An 18,378-nucleotide genomic window follows, 5' to 3' on the forward strand; every position below is an offset into this window, starting at 1 on the left:
CCAAAACCAAGTTCTTCTACCATGAAGGGTTCATCTCAACTCCCTATCCAAGTTCGAGTGACAACCCATGATCCCAGCCTCGCACAGGCTGAAACACTCTCGGTACAACAGCCAACCATAAGCAGCCACCCAATGACTTGTGGGCGTATGATGTTCCACATGCATGCACATCCACCATCACCACCACCGCCGACGCCGCCGCCTTCTACTTCTCCAGAGTTTGGATGAAAGCTTTATCGGCGTCCATATGGATATGATTCCCCACACGAACGGAAGAATATAACCCCGGCCCCCTCCACAATAGCTACTGACATTGACATTGACAGACAGGCGGGTACCATGGTACATCCTACGCCATTTTTGGGTATCCCATCCCGTCTGCGAAAGAAAAAAACGTGTTAATTCATTGCAGGGCGGGTATATACCAGGTTCTGGCCAGTGCTGAATGTAGATATTTAAGGATTTCAATCCTGCCCAGTGGGTGCAGTCACAATCAATTGGCTGACAATGAAGTGCCCTCCGGGGCTCGCCTTTCCACCCTAATTCTAGAGTAGGTAGAGTAATCCCAGATCTATATTAAGCCTCTGCCTCCTACCTGTCAACTGAGTATCAACCAACACAACACGTGACCCCAATCTTGAATTCTTCATGATTACCCCTTATCATGAAGAAAAGTATATATAGTAGGAATAACGAAAAAAAAGTCTTCATTTCTAAGGCGCCATATTCAACTCCTGCGTATAAAATCTATATCCGCCAGTTTCATTCTAGTTTCGCCTGGTTGAGCCTCCGTCGATATGCGGCCTTCTGATTCGCCCGCAGACTGCAGAACACATGTGCGCGCACACCCTCGTATTTTTTCGCCGCGCTCAGTGATGCCAGGCAAGCCAGCGGCTGCATGGGGAGAGAAGAAAAAGTAAATGAATGAGACAGGCAGGTCGTGGAGGTATTGTATTCTGCTGAGTTGTGCCGTGCACACCACCACAAATCCTATTAACGACGAGGGGGGGAGACTGCTTTATAAGGTTGATGGGATCCGCTTGAGTCCTTCAATCCTGCTTTAGATAATTCGGTATCATTCAGTTGGCTTAGTAGACGTACTTTGCCTTCATTCGCAAAAACATTCCCGATCATATCCACGATAATTCAACCCTCCTCCTCCTTCCCCCGATAAAAGCTAAGCAATGTTCAAATTCACATCTCTCCTGCTTTTGCTCCTCACACTCCTCGTGGCATGTACCCACGCAACCCCACTCGTTGTCCGCGCCGACAGCATCCAGTGCGAAACCAGCAGTGGCTCTCCTACCCACGATGATATCAAAGCCGCCTTCGAGAAACTCCTCTCCTCCGGCAAAGACGGCAAGATATGCACAAAGACCCTTTTCAACGACAACCAATGTGGTGTTGTCTCATCGGCTGGTGGCTGCAAAATATCATTCTGCGGCTTATGGGATGGCAGCATAAGTTGCGAGCAAGCGGGATTAGCAGCGATGGAGATCATGAATAAGTGCGAAAACACCGACCGTAAAGCGGGTGGGACCTATACGTTTTCGGGGACCTCAAACTCAATAAAGGTGCACAAATAGAGGTTGCATCCTTGGGGATGTGCGTCGGTTCCTGGCGAATCGGGTTGTAATATTGTTCCCCTAGCTCTTCATTTTTATAGTCGATCATGTAGGACCTCGTAGTCGATCTTTTCTTAGATTTATATGTTATATATTCCTTTTGTTTAAATATATAGGTAATCTGTGTAAACATTAATTCAACCAAAATAAGATTATTTGGTGCAGTTGATATTCGAGTGATATTCGATGACCGAAACGGTGTTCATGAATGCACGGAGAGACGGCCGAAGCATGTGAAGTCATCCGTGTCAGTGAAACCGTCTCCATATTATACCTACTTCCAGTAAGTATCGCCTTCTGATGAATGGTATATAGGACGCACTATGAATTCATGTATAACGTGCAGGTAAACAGATATAAAATTCCATATAACGGCATATGTCCGGCCGGATCCACTAATAGACTGATCGTGAGACAGGGGGTGCTGTATGTACTCTATAAACGGGCAGGAGATTACATCATCCCACTAGACTATTGGAAGATCAACACCAACACGTTGTCAGCGGCCAACCCGGGTACCATTCGAACCATGTATATAAAGTATTTGACATTCCAGAGAATTCGATTGATGTACTTGAAAGAAAGACAATGAGGAGGATGAAGGCGGAGATGAAGACCAGTGATGTGATTGATGAAACGGGACGGGCCGTGGGATGGATTTCTTTATATACTATGTGGGTTTCCAACAACTACATACATGTAGCTCCACGGTGGCCTTGGCGGTGGCCTCTACTTACGTGTAGGTACATGTGTGTAGTGTGCAGTATATTGTATCCAATGCTCGGCCGTTTAAAAAGTAAACCAATCTGGTTTTTTTCTACAGGAGCGTCCTCCAAGGCAATTTCCTAGGTGTACTATGATTTCTCGAAAAGCGGCGCGCGGCGAACTAGCGAGAGCAGATCTAAGTTTACTACCCATAGATAGTATTTAAGGCACCAATTCTTCACTTTGTTGCAAAAGTGCCTTTAGTGTGCTGTCCTAGTAACAGCTCATATGCCGAATCGGAGCTGCCCGTTCGGCAAGGAAAAGCACATGTAAGTAAGCAAGCAGGTAAGCAGATCAACTAATAACTATTTATATGCGCCTCAGAATATTGTTTTATATCCCCATAAGTTTATATAATTGAGTTGTGGTGCTTGTGGCTCAAGTAGTTGTAACGTCTTCAAACTACGGTAATGCCCAAGTATGTAGTTCAAGAGCAGAGCTCCTACAAAGCTCCTACAACGTCCAATCCATAGCAGACATTCGCAAGTCAACCCAAGACCCAAAATCTACTAACACATGCTAGAGATGTAATCCCATTAGCATAGCATAACATAGCACAGCAGCACACCCCACAGTTAAGCGTTTCCCCTAACATCTGTGTACCACCCCACAGGCTCAATCTCAAACACGGCCGGCAGCAAATCTCAAATCGAGCGATGGTAGTGATGGTGCTGTCCATCTTTCTTCCTGTGGACTGTCAGTCAGTCAGTCAACCCCGCACACTCTCTTTCCCCTCCCTCTTTCCCCACGGTCGGTGGAGGTAGGTACGTCTGGTGATCAAACAGTTGGAAGGTGAGGCTCCGGTTGCAAACGACCGAAAGCGGCAACGCCTCTCTCCTCGGGGGTTGTGGATCGGGGTGTTTTCCTGTACCCTGCCTAGGCCCAAGAAAAACGATCAATCACACCGGGGAGATGTAATGCAAGGGCCCCGTAGGGATTGGGGGCTGCCGCGCTAGAGATTTTTCTTCTTTCTTTCTGTTGAGGAAGAACGAGTGAGGAGAGAAGGAGGTTTGGATATGGGAAGGTTAAATACAAGTTTCTCTATGAGCGATATGATGGATAAAACAACTATCACTTTGGGTAGAGCGGGTGAGAGAAGGGGGGGGACAGGTTGAGTTGTTGGGCGGACCGGACGTGGAGTGATCAGAAGCTTACTCGGGTGATTCACGTGCAAATAGTTGAGGTCATCAAGTGCTGTCTCAGCCCTCAGGGGTGAGCGAGGAGTGAGTGTGGAGTGAGCATATGATGGTGATAGAATAGAGAGTAGAGTAGCTATTTAATTAGCTGGAGGGTATTTTTTCTTTTACAGAAACAGAAAAGCACAATAGACACGGGAGTAGACGGGCAGAATAAGGAGACAGGTACGGATGTTCAGCTGTGTGTTAATTGCCTCTGTTTGCTGTCTTCCGTCGTGCCAATGCAATTGTTGAGGTCATCAATAATATCACCATACATACTGGTACGGTAAAGCACGTAGAGTAGGGACATAGCACTTCTCGGGTCTCACATTCGCGCAATCCGGACGTATCCATAGGCCTGGGGTAGGTATATACTTAGGTTGGTCTTTCCCCTTTGCGTGTTGATTTGTTTCTCTCTCGCTCTCCTGGCTGGCTGTCTCCGTTCTGTCTCTGTCTCCCGTCTCTCTGCGTCTCTGTTCTGTCTCTGTCTGATTCTATTCTGGCTGTCTGTCTGTGACTCCATCTGTATCTCTGCATCTCTACCATTATTCTCCACACCGCTTCTCACTCGCTCACTCGCTCACTCGCTCAATCACTCCCCTGCTGTCTGCAATACCAGGAACAGAAGATCTACAAAGAGACGAAGATCCAGGAAGGACGTCACGCTACCTCCTGTTCATACTTACACGTCTGTCTGCCCTCAAAAGCAAAGAAAGAGAGAGAGTCACTCACCTCCTCCTCTTCTTCCATACTCATACTCATACCACTGCATTCATTCCACTTAACACAGTGTTCACCACATTCCACCACGACCTTCCTACTCACACCTCCTGTTCTCCCTAGACACTTTTCAGCACTACATCAGCAATTCATACCTCCCTGAAACTCTAGACAAACCTCCTCTACCTACCATCCACAATGTCCTCACAATCCGAAGTACCAATCTTGCGTCCAGTCCCCCGTCGTCCCTTCGACCTTGACACGCCTTCTGCCACCCCTCCAGGGGCCTCCACTCCCGAAACCACCTCAGAGCTGCAATCCCCCATAGACTCCTCCAACGGCGATGTGAAGCGCACAAAGTCGTCCATAGCGCTGACCTCGTCAACCCTCTTCGGCATCTACGACTACACCGAGCCAGGCGCCCAAACACCCACGACGGTGTCACGGGCCCCCTCGGTGCTCAACATCAGCGACTTTGACTTCACCAAGAAACCCACCCTACCCGCCACCCTCGCACCCCAAACCCAAATGCACAAGCGCGCGCGCGCGCAATCCCTCGTCACCCGCGAGAAGACAATCCAGAAAAATAGCAGGACAGCCCTCGTATGGCACGCCCTGCGCATCGCCTCCCTCTTCGTCCTCGGAACAGCCTACGGCGTCATCGTAACGCACCTACACCACTCCAAGTCACTCTCAGCGACCTCCATGCTCTCCGTCCATTACGGGCTACAGTACCTCATAACATGGGGCCTTGCCGGCATCGCCCTTGGCAGTATCCTCCCATGGCTCGACGGCACCAGCGCAGGCGTTAAGATCGACTGGGAGCCGGTAGTGCGCAGCATTGGCGCCTTCGTCGGTATCGCTTATGCGATCCGGAAGCTTCCCTGGCAGTCGACGCTGCAGGTGTCGCTGACTCTGGCGCTCATAAATCCGTTCCTGTGGTACCTTGTTGACCGCACGCGCGCCGGGTTCTGGTTTAGTGCCGTTGTGGGCGTCGTTGGGAGTGTGGTCATGCTGCAGACCAGCCCCGGGCTCATCCAGGCGCCCGAGATTGTGTATGGCGCGGGCGTTGAGAGCCGCGGGGAGGGACTGCTGGCAGGGTGGGTCCCGGTCGAGAGGCTCGGTGTATGGGTGTGGGTGTGCTCCGTGCTGTTCTGCAGCTGCGTGTGCTTTGGGAATGTAGGCAGGAGACTCGCGGGTATGGAAAAGCGGGTATAGATGGTGTGTGCGGTGTAGTATTAAGTAGAAGTGGTAATGTCGGGGACTTTGTGAGTGGGGGCGGTGTTCTTCTTCCTTCTCCTCCTGTTATTAGTATGATTATTCTTAGTATTAACTTTTTTCCCTTCCTCTTCTCTTTCCTTCGTCTCTCTCCTCTCTCAACTGTGGTGTGGTCGGTTTTAGGCATCTCTTTTCTCTCTATTCCTTTCTCTCTCTGTTCTGCTCTTATGGCCGGGGACTCGTATGAATAACTACACGCGTGTGATGGATGGGTGATGTATCATTGCTGTACTGAAAAGTAAAACGGAAAAAAATGGAAAACGGACATGAATTGAAAACAATGCCGTGGTATGGGCGAGTGAGGGGCTGTGAAGCCCGAGTGCGAAGCTGTGAATCTGCCGACCCTAATAATATCTGGCCCGCATAACCTGCACACTTACATGCAGGTCAATCGGGTCGTATCATTCACGGGTTTGCTGCTGGCCTACCGCAATCTCCGCGCGGCCGCGGGGGGGTCAGGTACCGGACCGCTGCCGGGCTCGTACGATCGTGGTATCGGGCTTTTGGCACGGGTAATTAACGTATATACCAGGCTGGCCTGCGCTGCAGCATTGACAGCTCATTGACCCCGGGCCCGCGCGATGTTGAGACGGGAGGGGTATATATGCCGTCTAGATTTTCTTCTGCGGCTATGTTACTATATCGAGCCAGTGCAGTGAGAATCTTAGGACATGTATTGTAACTTCAATCCACCCGGCCGCTAGACGCGGACGTACCCTCTATCCAGGCAGCGCCGGCGCTTCCAACCACCGATGCTGGGGCCGTGGGAGGCCAGTGCTATATCCTCATATATAGAGATCTGGAGCCGCTGTATCTTTATTCGGGCTATCTCTGGGAGTTAGTAGTGGCTCCCAGCGCCACCATATCGATATACGAGTGATAGTCCATGACTCATATCGATGTTCGAGAAACTGAACTTGTCGGTATGGATGTGCTAGCCACTCCATTGGTCTTGCTAGAGTTGTGACGTCGGTAGGCGGATAAGACGTGCTGTGGGTGGATGTGGGTATGTAGGCGTGAGTGGGCGAAGTACTCAGGAGCCGGTATGAAAAGGTTCGCTGGAGATGTGATTGCCTATTCAATGTCTATGTACCCCGCTGCCATTAACCCTAGGCGAAGCGAGAGAGAGGGGTGCAATTTCGGCGTACAGTATCGTGGTTTTTAAGCCTGTGTTGGTCTAAGAGGTCCTATATCGTGATTGTGGATGCGGAAGCTGAGGAGGATGAGCCGGGTGCATGGAGGAGGGCAACGCACAATGGCAATTCTTGGGCCTAGTTTGGTATATTCCCTATTATGTGGCTGCAGGTGATGTCTTCATTGAATGATACCTGCTTGCCTTTTCGTCTGCTGGGCATCGTAGTGCCGTTGCTGAGTAGCTATACTTCGTGATGGTGGTAGGTAGTCGATCGTGTAGTTCATGGTTATGGGTTGCCCAATGAATCACTTACCGGTGTCTTTAACTCGTACTTGAAACTTCGAAACATACCTGTGAGTCATGAGCATGTTGCTACAAGATCCCTAGTGATACCGAACCGGGGTTTTGGGGAAAATTGTTTTTAAGTGTTATATTCTATGTGTCTCAGCAGTGGATTTATGCGGATATATCTAGACCTCTTCAACTCCATAAAGTCTCGGGGCTATATTTGCTTACCAGGCGGTACCGTGGATTTCATCCCGGCTCATCGGCCGGCTTAAGAGGAATAGAAGGGACAAAGGGAATAAAGCATGTGAAAGCCATTGCGAGCTTTTGTGGTTGATATGGCCCCCAAAGTATAGTTTTTGATCATTGACCATCTTGAACTTCAAGCTAATGCCTGTCTTGTGGTAGATATTTCTGCAAACCGTAATCTAAATAGTACTTTATCTTACATGGGTTGGGCTGGATAACCTAGGCCTCCTAGGTCTGAGTGCCTTTAGTATTCACTCTCTTAGTTTTAACCCTTTATGAGTAGACCTAGATGGTTTGGATCTGTTAGAGCGTCGTTAGTAGTAGGAAACAACGTTACAGGGACAATTACTAGTGGGTTAAATTCGTTGGAGAACACATAGCTTCATTTAACTACAAGTGGAGCGGATCCAAGGCTTGGATAGACATTCTACTCTACAAAAACATCTTCAGAATGTCGATTTAGAGAATGATTCTCGGCACAAACACAAAAAAGATGCGATTTCAGCTAGCTCTATCTTCTTACTCTACTGGTATTTATTGTTGTTACGCGCATGATTACTAGTCAAAATCAGGAATAAAGAAAAAATTCAAAACGAAGAGTAAATACTCTCGTTAAAACATTCATTCCTGCTTGTCTCGCCGGCTTCTCTCCCAGTTTTAATTTTATCTGCCTGCATATCGAGTGCTGCACCATGATCCAATTTTCTTGGCGTTTACAGGGCAACGCCCTACCCACAGTCACCACCGCCTCACAAAGCCCCACACACATCCGACCGTGGAACCTCAACCACCGTGAAATTTATCACGACCACCCCAACGACGACGACAAATTCATCACGGTAATTTTTTTTTCCCATCCAGCAGAACAACTTCAGCACCCCCCCCAAAAAATCAAGATGTCCGCCCTTATCAAGATCGCCGCCAACTCCCCGTCCCACTCCAAGCCCTCGGAGTTGGAGACCAACATTGCCCAGGCTCTGTACGATCTCGAGACCTCCGTCACCGACCTCAAGGGTGCTCTCCGTCCTCTCCAGTTCCACTCCGCCAAGGAGGTAATATAAACCCCCCAATTCTTTTTGTAAAAATAGCCATTCTTCGGAGTGCGCAGTCTCCCAGTCTCCCCTTCAGACCAGGTCCCCCCGCCCTTTGTGGGGGGAACGAAGGAAGGTACGGGAAAGCTAACGATTCGGGTTCGTACTCGGTGGGAGGACAGCTCGAGGTTGGCCACGGAAAGAAGGCCATCATCATCTTTGTGCCCGTCCCCTTGTTGAAGGGATTCCACGACGTCCAGCAGAGGTACTACCCCCCCCCTCTCTACTCCCCGCACTCCTATCCACAACCACCCACTAACTCAATGCAACAGACTCACCCGTGAGCTCGAGAAGAAGTTCTCCGACCGCCATGTCCTCTTCATTGCCCAGCGCCGTATCCTCCCTCTCCCCTCGCGCCGTAGCCGTGTCACCCAGAAGCGCCCAAGGTCCCGCACCTTGACCGCTGTCCACGACGCCATTCTCGCCGACCTCGTCTACCCCACCGAGATCGTTGGCAAGCGCATCCGCACCAAGGAGGATGGCCACAAGATCATCAAGGTCTTCCTTGACGCCAAGGAGCGCGCTGGCGTCGACTACAAGGTCGACACCTTCGGCGAGGTCTACCGCAAACTCACTGGCAAGCACGTCACCTTTGAGTTCCCCGCCGTTGGCGAGTACTAGATGGTGGGAATGAGAACTCTTTTGTAAGCGTACAAGGGGGGACGAAACTAAATAAAAAAAAAGTTTTCTGCTCTGGGAATAATCTTCTTGTCTTGCTGGCTCGGGTTTTCTTTTTTATTCTTCTTTTTTTTCTTCTCTTTTTTGGGGACCGCGGGGGCGTTTAGAGGCTTTTTTCGGTAATTTTTCACAAAACAGTGCTCTTTGTGGCGAGAATGAATCACCTGGCCTGGCCGTTTCCAATCACCGTGCTCCTAATTACTTCGTGAGGTGCATTTCGTAGATTTGTACAGCTCCTGAACATTTTGCCATTGCCATCGGAATCTTGTGGTCTGCGTTCAGAGCAAGATCGATTAAATTGTGGCCGTAATTATCAACATGTTACTTGACTTCTGTAATGTTGATATGATATCTGTGGCAGTCGCGGAGTCAAATCCGCACTTCCACAACCCCGCACCGCCAACGGTGTGAATTACTTCAAAAAATTCCCTTATCGTAAAAATACCACTCCTGTAATATTCGCGTGAATGCGGTGGGGGTTGAGGGTGGAGGAGGGTATGTTGGTTTATATGCATGGATTATCACTCGCCCACTGGGTGAAAGAGAGAACCCTAGAACGTCCCAGTAGCAGCAATGGTCTCGTGAACGGTACGAAGATCAACGAAAGAGTTTTATTATTCCACCTCGAATACAGATATTCTCGAACAAGGCTTAATACATCATTATCAGCCGAATTGATATCAAATAATTCATCGATCTACGAGAGAGTAACAAGCCCAGCACATATCCCCCCGAATCTGAAGTGTAGCCGGTTGCACAGCACCATCCAACACTCCACCTCCGACTCCAGTGCTCACCACCAACGCACACCCAACATCAACTCCACCAAAACCAACGCCCCACAACCCAAGCCTAGCCCAAAAAATCCACAAAAAAGAGACAATTGAGTTCAGTACCAAGGATTCCCACATGGTCACCCACTGCAGTACTAACTTGGCGATATGTTGCTTGTGTATGGCAGAGCAGACGGGATGCCCAATTTTCAACATTCTATGACTGAACACAATGGAACATCTGGATGGTGCGAATTTATTTGTGGTACCAAGCTGAAGTTGTGCGGAAATATGGTTCTTTTTTTTTGGGGGGGGGTACATGAATTCCCTTCATACTTAGACACGTATGGATCAATAGTGGTGCAGGGATGGGCTTTGAGCGATTACGTTTTGATAGTGGCTTTGGTGGACTTGCTGGTTTTTGATATTCGAATCAGGCCGTGCGTGCGAAGGGAAGATGTTCTTTTAAAGTGCATCGCTTTACACTCGATATCAAATTTAAGCTTGAATCTGATCCCACAGATCTCGCATGGAATATAAAACACACCTCACCTACGGCGGCCAGCCCGGTGACCATCAGGTCAACTCATTCCGAGCAACCGATCATAGCAAGACCTAACCGTATATACAGGTGAGAATAAAGACTGATCTCACTCTTAACGCATGGCTAGCTTAGACAGCTAATCCCTACAGCTACATGTATGGTGCGCACACTCAAAGGTGATATGGTGGCATACGGAAGTGGAACAATTGTGGCTGCAATAGGGCCTCATGGGCCAATAAGAGGGCCCATTTCTAGCCATTCTGCTGCACGGATCAGTCAGGCTTGCTTTTCTGTGGGTATAAATGGGTATAATACTGTTCCACTTTGTTCAGTCTTGGCGCATTTTTCGTACAAAAATACACAATTTCAACTTGCTAAGGCTTTTCAACCCAGACAGATGTCAAAAATCTGCAGTGATAGAACTAAACTTCATCTCTTGAACTAGAGTTCTATCTTTCCGCTTTTTTTTTTTTTACCATTTTTCGTGGCAAAGCCTTAAGCGATTGACATTTCGTCACGATCCGCTACCTTTAAGCGTGGGCGCACCATAGCTTCTAGTCTAGGCGGTACTGTGTCCTAGCTGTACTCATGATACAGTTAAAACACAGTATCTAGAACCACTTCTATAGTAGCACAACATTGCCGCTCTCACACAGAAATCGAAGCCAGGCGCGCACGCTTATGGCGCAGATATAACATTCATGTACTTTAGCACCCATCGTGTCCATCGTGTTGGAGCAGAATTAAACAGTCGGCCCACACATCTCGATAGCTTCGTGAGTATTAATTGTGACTAGTTAGAGTCACTGTACGCCTTCCATGCACACACAGGGAGACCAACACCAGACGTCCCCCACGAGCCACTGTTTACAATTAAACCCTGAGTACTTCCCCGCACAAGTACATCTAGAAGCTGTCTCCACAACCCCTAGAACGGTATCCGTACCGAAACAGATTCACACGGTGCAGCCCGGCACTAGCTAGCTACTTCCCACAGTACGCTCCCGACACTCTTGGGGGTAGTGGCTGTTTTCGGCCAGGTAACTATTTATTTATAGAAGCTATCTAATAGGCTACATGACCTAAGCTAGGGTTTCTAGAGTATGTACCAAAGCTCTAAACTTATGTGGCTTCGATCATTGGCCCTCGTACTCTATTTGTCCGGACCACATGTCATCCATCCAGGCCACCTTGTACTGTATTAGAGGATCGACCGGCCCGCCCTGTTGACAGGCAGATGCATGTCCTACATGTGTCCTATATAGCCACTTCCACTTCAACTCCCACTTACCACCACTGCCGCCGCCGCCGCCGCTGCACATGATTGGCCGCCCTACTAATACTACGTAGTACCCGCCATCTACATCTACTATTTGCCCAGCCCCCAACCCCAACACCAGTATTCACGGTCACGATTAGTACGTAGTGGTCCCTCATGTCATCCAACAACCCAACAGCAGCTCAACAGCCCACCACGTAGCTGGTAGGCCCAATATACTTCTTCACCCACCCACCCACCCACAACCTTCTAGAACCTACCACCACCACCCCACCAGGGTTAGGGTTCATTCCAGCCATAAACAAAGAAAAACGAACCCGTAATTCAGCACGTGATGCGGTGGTGGTGGCCAGTATTATAGTGGCCTGATGGGGGTGTTGATGTCATAGTATTACATATTTGTTCTCAGCGTGGTGGTGTTTATTTATATGGACCTTGAGGTTCGCTGTTGTTTTGAGTGGTTAATATGAGCTACGGTTTTTGATACCTATCGATATACGGTTTTTTTTTAATACTCTAATAAGGCTTCAATATGAGTGTTCACTCACGGTCGTGCTCGGTGTCGACGGAGAGGTCGACGGATAGTTATGGGACTGCCACGACGGCGAGCTCGGTGGCGGATGTGTGCCTCGGGGGGGGTAGGAGGGTGTGCATTCGGGAGCTATACGCACTTCCATGGGAATACACAACCAGTTCTACAACCAGTTCTGCAACCAGCTCTACAGCTCCTTCCACGCGGGCAAGCTCTATCTCCGAACCCAGTACCAGGGACTCCAAACCTACCTCCGCCCCCAAGCTCACAGTCGGCGTCGAACTCGAGTTCCTTCTCCTCACCCCCGTCCCCACACCCCCCGCACACCTCTACTCCCACCTCCAACACGCCCTCACCCCCCTCGCCACCCTCCTCTCCACAACCGCATCCCCCCTCCCCCACCCGCACCCAGAAACAATCTTCCAGCTCAAAACCGACGACACCATCTCCTCCCACCCCTGGGGCCCCCTGCGCGCAGCGCCAATCGAGATCGCAACCCCAATCCTCCGCAGAAACGACTGGGAATGGGTCCTGCCCGCGCTATGCAGCGCCATAACATCACTCCCGGGCGGCGTCACCGCCCGCGTGAACCGCTCCACGGGCCTCCATGTCCACGTGGGCCTCGACGGACGGGCGTACACGCTGCGCGAGCTCAAGCGCGTGGCGAAGGGCGTGGTGCTGCTGGAGCGGTGCATGGACGGGCACCACCCGCGGCACCGGGTGCCGACTGATGCGCTGGGGAGCTGCTATCGCAGCGTTGTGGGGGGTCTTGTGTTTCGTGGGTGTTCGCCGCGGGAGATGGTGGCGGTGGTGGATGCGTGTGGGAGTGTTGAGGAGCTGCTGGGGGTTGTGAATGCGGTGGCTGGTGGGGGAGGAGGGAGGAGGGGGAGTGGGGGGTGGTGTAGGCTGTATAAGTACAATTTTACGGCGGTGGTGGGGTATGGGAGTGTGGAGTTTCGGCAGGCGGCGGGGACGGTGAGGGGCGGGAGGGTGAGGGAGTGGGTGAGGTGTGTGGTGAGGTTTGTGGAGAGGGCGGTGGGGACGAGGGAGGAGGAGTGGGAGGAGTGGGCGGCGAGGGGGAGGTGCCGAGAGGGTTGTGGAGGATGTTTGGTGCACCGAGTGCGTGTGGGTGGGGGAGGAGGTTCAGGGAGAGAGGGGAGTGGAAGAAGAAGAAGAAGAAGAAGAAGAAGGGGAGGAGAGTGCCCATGAGGTTCAGGCTGTCGAGGAGGAGGAAGAGCCTCTATCTGGCCAGGCAGGGCAGAGGGTGATAGATAGCTGGTACTTGATTAGTTAATTGTCTGTTTAATTGTGCAGCTGTAAGTGATAGTTAGTATTAATAGTCGTGTGCTGAATGCGGTTAGGATGCATGTAGCGCAGTGGTGGAATTAGTAGCGGGACTTTCCGTTGCTGTCGTTGTCGGCGCCAAGAAAGGCGGGGAGCTGCAAGAGGCATCCATCTGTCTTTGTATCTTCAGTCAGGCCCACCATCGTTAGATATGAAAATACAAGAAATTACCCAAATTCTTGTCGTAATTGTCTTCTCTTCAGCTGCTGTCCGTGGAATGATATCTAGTAAATCCCCGACGCTGTAGCTCGTCATTAGGCTCTATTATTAGCACTCTAGACTCTAGATAACCCACAGGGCACCTCTCGAGTCTCACATAGATACGTTCCTCGATTGACCGGCAAGCCGGACTAATCACGCCGCACCGGCAAACACCCGCACGTACCGGCACATCCAATCATGAACTATCACCAGCAGCGCCGATCCACGCACGACGGGGGTGTGTGCAGGGCCGGAGACTCGTACTCGAGAGGCAAAAGACAGGCGATTGGCTAAGCTCTGTCCAATTGCGACCAAGTGTTTCCCTTGCCACCGGTGAGCAGGGATTCGCAGCTGCTCAACAACCCCCAGTTTATATAATAAGGAAGCTGTTGTGGTTTGCGTCACCAAACCTCCCCCGCAATTAAATACCTATCTACATAGCTAGCTACATAACTCCCCGGCTTCTCCCCAATTGCTCTTCTTCTTCTTCTTCTTCTTATTTCCCCCGTACGTTCAAACAAAAAAATCAATCACCCAAAATGCAGATCACATCAATGACCCCCTTCGTCACCAGCTCCCGCGACCCCCGCATCGAGAACCGCGGCAACAGGACCTTCCTCGTCTGCGAAGCCCGCCGCAAAGACAACACCTGGACCCGCGCCGAACTCGACCTCGACACCATCCTCGGCAACAGCGACGGTACCCCCCCCCCCCCTCCCTCCCTCCCTCCTCCATCCCCTTCCCCCTCTCTCCCCACCCACCCCACTAACACCCACCACCAGGCAAATTCGACACCACCGGCAAAGGCAGCAACTTCACGGCCAGCGCCCAAAACATCCGCCTCGAGCGCAGCCACGATGGGCGCCCCGTGCTGCACGCCTCGCTCGCAAACTGCGGCGGCGAGTGGAAGGACGCAGTCACGCACCCGGCGGAGTGGATCATGAACGTGGACGGGCGGCTGCGCTTTGGGCGCATGCGCGACCTGCGCGCGTTTGAGGTTATTGCGGACGACCGCACGTTCTTCATGTGCCAGAGCCAGCGGCCCGATGGGTCGTGGGGCGAGGCGAAGATGGATCTGGATAGGGTAATTGGGAATGATGATGGTTTGTTGCATGCTGTCCTTTCTTTTTCTTTTCTTTTCTGCTTTGGGAGTGGGAGTGGGGCTGACGGGGTGTGGTGGGGTTGTGTCTGTGTGTAGGGAAGTTCGATATCTCCGGTGGAGGAACGGCGTTTACGCAGTCGGCGAGAAACATAAAGATGAAGCACGGTGGCGCGGGAGGGGACCACCCGATCCTGACGGCGGAGCTGAAGGATATGAAGGGTGAGTGGAGGGCCGGGGAGGTGGACCTGCTGGAGGTGCTGAAGAACGTTAATGGGGCTCTGGAGTTCCATGGGAGGAACCAGCATGGGCCGCAGTGAGTGAGTGGGTGGTGTGTTGACCAGCCCTGAGAAGAGGATTTTTGGGTTTTCTTTTTTCTTCTTTTTTTTTCCCTTTCTTGTTGGCGGTTTCGTAACTCGTCCGGGAGGGGAGAGGTTTCGTAAAATAAAAAAAGAGAATTGATATCGCTGTGGAATTTCAGCTGTCCATCTTCTGGTGGCCCCAGTAACGCCTCTATCTATCTAGAGAGGTAATCGCAAGCTCAAACATTGCCAGAAATATCATAAAGCGTATGAAGTGTGCAAGGGATATTTCCATTGTTCAATGATGCTCACTCGGCCTCTTCAGCATCCATAACTCGGAAGCCGAGTGAGTTTTGATGCAATGGCAGGCAAATCGTCGGGATAATCCTGTGTAGAAGCTAGTCAGCTGGCATCCACCATACTGCTTAGAAGAAGAAGATTTGATAGTGATGGCCGGGGGCTATACTGACTGTAGAGTAGATATCCCTTTGTATGTAGAGACTCGACTGTCAAGCAGAGTTATACGACTTCACATGAAGAATATGACCTAGAAAATTAAGCATATATATATATATATATATATATTTCCCTGTATAGTACTATCAAATAAAGAATTCTGCTGTCTTGACCTTTTTGGTTTCGTCGATTGCCTTTCGAATTAAGGATTAAGGAAGGCGTTTACTTTGCAGGAGTTACGGCGAAATCGAAGCTAACGTAGGCTACAAGTGCGATAAATGAGGGTTCGAAAGCCGCGCAGCAGCTTGAGAGCTCGACTTCGAGCTCCTGTAGAGTAGTAGTAGTACCTATGAACCGTGCGCGCCATGTGTCCACCACCACCTCCTCCCCTCTTCCTCCTCCTTATTCATTATCTACATCGCACTCGCATCCACTACCATTCCTTCTGCCGATCCCTCACCCTCCAAGATTGTCTTGGGTGGTTCCATTCGAGATTTCTATTCTTTTTTTTCTTTTTCTTTTCGACAAGACCCCGTTCTCGTTCCATGAGGGGTCCGTATCACTGGAGGAACACCCGGGACTATGGCAATTCTCAAGCCTTACTTCACTTTCTTCTTCCCGAGATGGCCTTTAACATCTCTCATCACAGCTCCAGTATTAGAAAGCTGGCCATGACTAAGCCCCACGTATGAGCTAGCAGTTAGTCTAATTACAATTTTGTGACCTCACTCCGCCATCTATGTAGCATAGTTGTTCTTTTCCCTTTCTCGTCATCACCACTTAGGAATACAGTTGGTAGCCATCTTCGATATCTTTCCTCCAAGTCTTGTTTTCTCGATTCATCTGAGTGGAACAAGGAGAACAAAAACAGGAGAAAGCCAACAACAAGCAGCAATATTTAGGGGTCACATTATCAAAAAAGTGTCTGGTCTAAGAATTACACGCGGGCTTACCATTAGGACTCACTTTAGTGGGGGTTTTTGTCGGGGATTCTGCACCACCACTCAGGCAAGTTATCGGCCAATGGTGCTGAATTATCTCTACTAACCAGTTCACTTAGGGGAGGCGAGCTGACGAAGCCGGACACTATGCTACTCGGGAGCAGCTTAATAACGAGAGGATAGAATTCAGGAGAAGTTTGGCAACGCTCGACAAGGTGGGCAGTAAAGTTTATTTATAGACAGGGCATATATTGACAGCTTGTTAGGATATTGCGGTTCTCAAATTGCAGCTCGACCGCGTGAAAACCTCGGGTGATTATGCCATGGAGCGGGTGGAGAACTCCATTAAGCGGTTGGAAACAAGAATCGACGAAGTTGATGAGAGATCCGAGGTGCATTCCGAATTCTCAAGCTCATGTTAACTTACTAATCCACACAGTTAGGCCCGAAAAGAAATGCTTTTTTGGGGTGCTTATGGACTGATGGTATGTTTCACCTATCCACACAGTTTATCCGTCACGAACATCAGGTAAAGATTGTTTCTATAATTTTTCTCTGAAAAAGATGGCTATGGAGTTTGCGTGGGATGGGATATATTACTTTAACAAAAAGACAGGTTGAATACAGGATGGTGGTGTTAATTTCTCGGAAAAGGTCTGATGTTTTATACTACAACTTCTTGAATAATAGACACAGATACCATCGTAACCTCAATCCTTTGGAGGTCTGAGTTAAAATGACCCAGATATATCAGTCATATAGGGACAATAACTGAACTAACACCTCTCGACATTCGGTACTTGAACCAGTTGATATAGGAGTAAAAATTAAAGATCCTCACCTGTAACTCGACTCTATGGCTGTCAGAGCCAATGAGATATTACGCTGAACTGGTGTGAACAGGGTTAATAATGTCGCTCTCGCACCACATCTAGACATTTTTATGTTTATCGAGGTTGTCGGAGGTGTGACCATGTGGCAATCCTTGGTACTGGACTCAGTCTCCTCTTTTTGCGGATTTTTGGCGCAGGTATGGGTTATTGGTTGTTAGTTTTGGTTGTGGTGGAGTTGAGAGGCGCTGGTGTTGAGCCCCGGGGCTGGAAGCTGAAACGTTTTTGCAGGATTTTGGTGTGCAACCTGCCTACAAAGCAACACAGTTTGCCTATTGGGGTGGGGGAAAGCCATCGAGATAACTCTCTCGATGGACCTAACCTAACGTCACCTGCAGTAGATAGAGAGTAGCGGGGAAAGCCTGTCACGAAGGAGATCAGTAAAATTAACCAGACATCGACCGTACCGAGTGATAGGGCATAAGAACCACGCCTCAAATTTCAAGTATTTGCATCTGTAGTTTCCATTCGTGACCGGATTGGTGTTACTGGATCAGCATTCACAGCGTCCGCATGTAATCAACTGTCTACATGCAATACTGTCAATTCGATCGCGCTATTCCACGCTGGTGATTAGATTGATTTATGTATGTGCAGAAGCTCCAATATATATGTTGTTGTATAATTGTGTAAATGAAATTAAGCTGTTAAAATATTGGGCGTGATAACCAAGCGAGTGACAGTTCATGATTGTTATTTTCGGTTTGACCGAGTGCTACCACATGAGGTGATACGCGGTACATATTCATGTTAAAATACATGCTCGAGTTCAGTATTTCTGTCGGTTTCTAGTAAGGAGTTCGATATTGTGTTGTATTTCGGGCCCTACTCCGATTTTGTAGTTTTACGGGACATAACAAGAAGTTAAGCTTACTAAATACGGTTGTAATGCGATGTCCGTACGTTCCAATTACGTATACCATCAAAAAAAATTTGTAAAGTACGTGGTTGAGGGCTTTCAGTACTGCCTATGATTATTGATGTTCAGATCCCCGTTTGCGACCCGGATTCTC

General features: G+C 49.6%; 5 protein-coding genes across 5 annotated transcripts; 4 read left to right on the forward strand and 1 right to left on the reverse strand.

The window, feature by feature from the left end:
* Window positions 1-1,184: 1,184 nt before the first annotated feature.
* Window positions 1,185-1,586, forward strand: LAJ45_02911 (uncharacterized protein; the record flags this gene model as incomplete). The annotated part of the gene is made up of 1 exon (XM_046112502.1): window positions 1,185-1,586. The coding sequence occupies one exon, from the start codon at window positions 1,185-1,187 to the stop codon at window positions 1,584-1,586; it is 402 nt and encodes a 133-aa protein (XP_045974628.1).
* A 1,425-nt stretch (window positions 1,587-3,011) lies between these two features.
* LAJ45_02912 (uncharacterized protein) lies at window positions 3,012-3,578 on the reverse strand (the record flags this gene model as incomplete). The annotated part of the gene is made up of 3 exons (XM_046112503.1): window positions 3,012-3,084; window positions 3,159-3,266; window positions 3,559-3,578. 3 exons carry the CDS (start codon window positions 3,576-3,578, stop codon window positions 3,012-3,014), a joined length of 201 nt encoding a protein of 66 aa, XP_045974629.1.
* A 908-nt stretch (window positions 3,579-4,486) lies between these two features.
* LAJ45_02913 (uncharacterized protein) lies at window positions 4,487-5,506 on the forward strand (the record flags this gene model as incomplete). Its single annotated transcript, XM_046112504.1, has 1 exon — window positions 4,487-5,506. The coding sequence occupies one exon, from the start codon at window positions 4,487-4,489 to the stop codon at window positions 5,504-5,506; it is 1,020 nt and encodes a 339-aa protein (XP_045974630.1).
* A 2,625-nt stretch (window positions 5,507-8,131) lies between these two features.
* LAJ45_02914 (uncharacterized protein) lies at window positions 8,132-8,947 on the forward strand (the record flags this gene model as incomplete). Its single annotated transcript, XM_046112505.1, has 3 exons — window positions 8,132-8,287; window positions 8,449-8,531; window positions 8,599-8,947. The coding sequence occupies 3 exons, from the start codon at window positions 8,132-8,134 to the stop codon at window positions 8,945-8,947; spliced, it is 588 nt and encodes a 195-aa protein (XP_045974631.1).
* A 5,269-nt stretch (window positions 8,948-14,216) lies between these two features.
* Window positions 14,217-15,096, forward strand: LAJ45_02915 (uncharacterized protein; the record flags this gene model as incomplete). The annotated part of the gene is made up of 3 exons (XM_046112506.1): window positions 14,217-14,376; window positions 14,460-14,780; window positions 14,876-15,096. 3 exons carry the CDS (start codon window positions 14,217-14,219, stop codon window positions 15,094-15,096), a joined length of 702 nt encoding a protein of 233 aa, XP_045974632.1.
* Window positions 15,097-18,378: the final 3,282 nt, after the last annotated feature.

The sequence above is a fragment of the Morchella importuna genome (genome assembly GCF_003444635.1).
Source record: "Morchella importuna strain M04M26 chromosome Unknown Morimp01GS005, whole genome shotgun sequence".
In the NCBI taxonomy this organism is placed as follows: Eukaryota; Fungi; Ascomycota; class Pezizomycetes; order Pezizales; family Morchellaceae; genus Morchella; species Morchella importuna.